Below are 4,327 nucleotides of genomic sequence, written 5' to 3'. Positions count from 1 at the left end.
AACCCCCAAAATATGAATATTCTGTCATTATTTCCCAACTTGTGCTATTATTTTTACTCAATGAGGAATCTGTTTGTGAAGCCATGTCTATTAAGCAGTAAAAAGACAATATAATTGCACCCCGGCCAATGCCTCTCATGGAGAAAGCAATTTCAGCCAGTGTGAAGAGCTGGCAGTGATGTATCTTTAACAGCTCATATTAAGTGACACCGTCACTCTAATCTGGGCTTTCGCGATTAAAACCCCAGTCACATTTAGTGGACAAAACGGTTCAGTCCTACAAAGTCATAGAGATATGCAGATCACTGATCCAGCCAGCCATATGAGGACCTCATTACACAGTCAGGCCAAGATTAGATCTGATTTTATTCAATACTAGAGGCTCTCTAGAGTGTTTGTGTGTGTCTATTTGATTCTGGTAAACCCTATGTTGCGGGGACATTTTTTATAGACCATTTCACAAGATGTAAACAACACTGGTCCAGAAGCACTTCCTGTTTCAGTTTAACACTACATAAAAGCTGGGATAAAATACAACCAACAGAACATATAAAACTGAATCAAAAAGTTAAACAAACATCTTTAAGATGTTTTCTTTACATGTGAAATAAAGAAAATGGTTACAAACTGAAACAGGAAGTGTTTCTGGACCAGTCTTGTTTACATCTTGTGAAATGGTCTATAAACAGCTTATAAATCGTTTGAATGATGATTACAACTGAAAGTTTCTGTGAGGGTTGTGTCTATGTGAGGGTTGTGTCTATTCTGTGAGGGTTGTGTCTATGTGAGGGAATGTAAATTTTGTGCAGTATAATGTTAAGTCCCCATAACGCATTGGAATTCCAATGCACGTGTGTGTGTGGGGCTGAAAATGCACTATTTCTTCCCCTAAGCTTCCCTATAATGGGTATTTGTCCCAATACTGTGGCTAAAGTTCATCGAGTGAGTGAGGAAGAAAGGAGGTAGAGCGTTTGAGAGTGAAGTACAGCAAGCTGCAGCGATGAAGACTAGCTGTAAGTAAGCATTGTCTCTGTGGGAATGTGTTGTGCGAGGTGTCTCAAAGGTGGCAGGTCTGGAATAAATTGTGCTTTGGTGAATTATTTAAAATTGCAATGTTGTGGAACAATATGTAATTTCTTAGATTAATGAGCAGGTGATGGTTCTGTTAGTCTGCTTGTAACTTCACACCAAACGACATGTTTTCCAAATGTAAAACATTTCTTTATTATAATGTATGAAGTTTGTTGATTGTTTACAAATGACAGACGTTCCAAATCATTTATTCCAATTAATTCAGTTTTTTTTCTTTTTTAAATGATAGGGTATTTTGTTTGTCTTTCTTTCGTTCTTTACAATGTTTTAAGGAAAAATAGAAAAGAAATTTGCTATTTTTTTTTCACAGAATCATATCTGATTAAGTTTTTTTTTTTTTTTTCGGTTTTTAAATGTTTTGCCGGCATGTGCAAATTCGTAGCTTGAAATACTCTTTTCAGCTGATATGTGAAACACAAAGAAACGTACGATTTATGTCTTTTAATCAGTACTTAGTATGTTTGATAAGTCATTTTTAAATAGTTTTATAATATTGTAATTTTGTTTTTATTTAGTTTTTTGCTTTCATTTGAATTTTAGTTTATTATAAATTTGTAGTATTATTTTTTGTGTGTGTGTTTAGTTTAGTTAGTTCATCTTAAACTAAATGAAAATGAGAAATGTTGCCTTGGTGCTGGAATAAAATAAGTTTAAGTTGTATTTTGCTTTATTTTGTTTTTTTTTATTATTGTTTTAGCTTCTTTAGTTAAGGACGATAACCCAAGTTTTAATTACAAGGGTTCTTTCTGCACTTTCTTTCTTCTGCCTATAAATCTGCCAGACTTTCAGCAGACGTTCAGTCAGCATCCAGTTGAATCCCTGTCTCTTTCCTATCTTGTAGTGCCGAGTGTTATCCGGCCCTACAAGCCCACAGATAAGTCTGCTATTGTCTCTCTCTTCCGCTTTGGTATTCTGGAGCATGTGTACCCATCCTTCTTCAAAGCCATGAGTCATCCGGACCACATCGGCGTGACCCTGAGCGTCTCCGTGGCCGGATATGTGCTCGGAGGGAGCTCGTACTTCCAGGCCTTGCTATTCGGAGGAGCTTGGGCTTGCTTGGTTTACTATTGCTGCCACCAAATTTACGACAGCTTCCTCAAGGCGAAGATGGATGTGGAAATGGCAGATATTCAGGCCAAGTTCTTGGATAACCAGCTGAATCATTTCTGGGTGGCGGAGGTTGAGGTGAACGGGAAGTGGAAAGTGTCCGGGCTGCTGGCTTTAGTTGGTGAGAAGGGTGGCGTTTCGAAGGATGGGTGGAACGCAGACGATGCAGCGACAGCGGAGGTGTTTCAGTTAACCGTGTCCTACCACCAGCGACGGAAAGGTCTGGGAACCCAGCTGGTAGAGACAGCCGTAGAGTTCTGTAAAGAGCAGGGACTTTCTCGGGTGGTCGTAGAGATCAGCTCCCCACAGACCGCGGCCATTTCCATTTTCCGCAAACTTGGCTTCGCTGTGAAATCCGAGCACAGCTACATACATCCTAACCATTTGGTCTCAAAACTGGCCAGGATCAATGTGATACGAATGGAAAAGCACATTCTTTAAGATGCAATGTTACTTTATTTCGATCGTCCACTTTAGATATTCTACAAGCAACTATTGTCAACTAACTCTCAGTAGTAGGTGGTACGATTAGGTGTTAGGGATCAGATTAGTAGAATAAGTTTGTTGTAGTACATGTTTTAGTAAACAAGTAGTTGCAAAGTTACGTCTAGTCAGTAGAATGTCAGCATCAAAATAAAGTCTTAGCAGATATTAAAGGAGTAGTTCACTTTTGAAAAAACTTTTGCTGATAATTTACTCACCCCCATGTCATCCAAGATGTCCATGTCTTTCTTTCCTCAGTCGAAAAGAAATTAAGGTTTTTGATGAAAACATTCCAGCATTTTTCTTCATATAATGGACTTACATGGGAACCAGACGGTCCGAGGTCCAAAAGACAGTAAATAACAGTTTCAGATGCAGCTTCAAATGTCTTTAAACGACACCAGACGATGAATAAGGGTCTTATCATGCGAAACGATCGGTTATTTCAAAACTTATTCCAAAAATGTAACTTTTCTAAGGACAAATGCTAGCCTTGCTCCATTCTGTGAGGCGCGTTTGCAACGTCACGTAATACGTAATTACGTTCAAAAGGTCACGGGCGACGTAGCCAGAAGTACAGAGTCAGAGTGTTTACAAGTTGAACGCATAGGTTGAACGTGAAAACTAACTCAAACGGCGTTTGCAAAAAAGGAATTAAAAGGAAAAACAACGATGTCGGACAATTTTGATTCTGTACTTCTGGCTACGTCGCCCGTGACCTTTTGAACGTAATTACGTATTACGTGACGTTGCAAACGCGCCTCACAGAATGGAGCAAGGCTAGCATTTGTCCTTAGAAAAGTTACATTTTTGGAATAAGTTTTGAAATAACCGATCGTTTCGCATGATAAGACCCTTATTCATCGTCTGGTGTCGTTTAAAGACATTTGAAGCTGCACTGAAACTGTTATTTACTGTCTTTTGGACCTCGGACCGTCTGGTTCCCATGTAAGTCCATTATATGGAGAAAAATCCAGGAATGTTTTCATCAAAAACCTTAATTTTTTTTCGACTGAGGAAAGAAAGACATGGACATCTTGGATGACATGGGGGTGAGTAAATTATCAGCAAAAGTTTTTTCAAAAGTGAACTAATCCTTTAAGCAGACAGATTACTAATAGTCAAATAACTGGTAGTTAGCAGAATGTCTAAAGTGGACAATCGAATAAAGAGTTACCAGTCCTTGCAATAGATTCTTGTATCTTATTCACACATTTGACCATCCTTTGGCAATCAAGACTACATTCACACTCCCAAAGACAGTCCAAGAACAATGCCAATTTAAATCAAATGTTGTGTTTTCTAGAGAATATGTGGTTTCTGTATATTCCTATGGGATCTAAACAAATGCCACAAGCAATAAACAATACAAATATTATATGTATGCTCTCTCGTCCATTAGAATTCAAATGCAAATAGAGGCTGAGGTGTAAAAATGTTATATAACCTACGTTTAGCTTTCAGGGAAAGGTTGAATCTCATTGCTTCGGAGGAATTTATGCCAGCTGACCCATAAGTCCATACTTAAATATTTTAAATACATCTGAAATACAAAACCAAAGAAAGCGGCTGGAGGTTTAACATTCTTGCAGTCATGACATTGTGAGCCTATTGAGTGGATTAGAATAAAGGAGCTAGTGTTTAC

At 38.3% G+C, this 4,327-nt stretch overlaps 1 protein-coding gene across 1 annotated transcript; it reads left to right on the top strand.

The window, feature by feature from the left end:
- Positions 1 to 1,000: 1,000 nt before the first annotated feature.
- LOC120462908 (N-acetyltransferase 8B) lies at positions 1,001 to 2,640 on the top strand. Its single transcript, XM_039651610.2, has 2 exons — positions 1,001 to 1,013; positions 1,934 to 2,640. Exons 1-2 carry the CDS (start codon positions 1,001 to 1,003, stop codon positions 2,638 to 2,640), a joined length of 720 nt encoding a protein of 239 aa, XP_039507544.2.
- The last annotated feature ends 1,687 nt before the right edge of the window (positions 2,641 to 4,327 follow it).

The sequence above is a fragment of the Pimephales promelas genome, chromosome 20, assembly GCF_988280905.1.
Source record: "Pimephales promelas chromosome 20, fPimPro1.hap1.1, whole genome shotgun sequence".
Classification (NCBI taxonomy): Eukaryota; Metazoa; Chordata; class Actinopteri; order Cypriniformes; family Leuciscidae; genus Pimephales; species Pimephales promelas.
The sequence above is the reverse complement of the archived record's forward strand: the minus strand, read 5'-3'. Positions and strand labels throughout refer to the sequence as shown.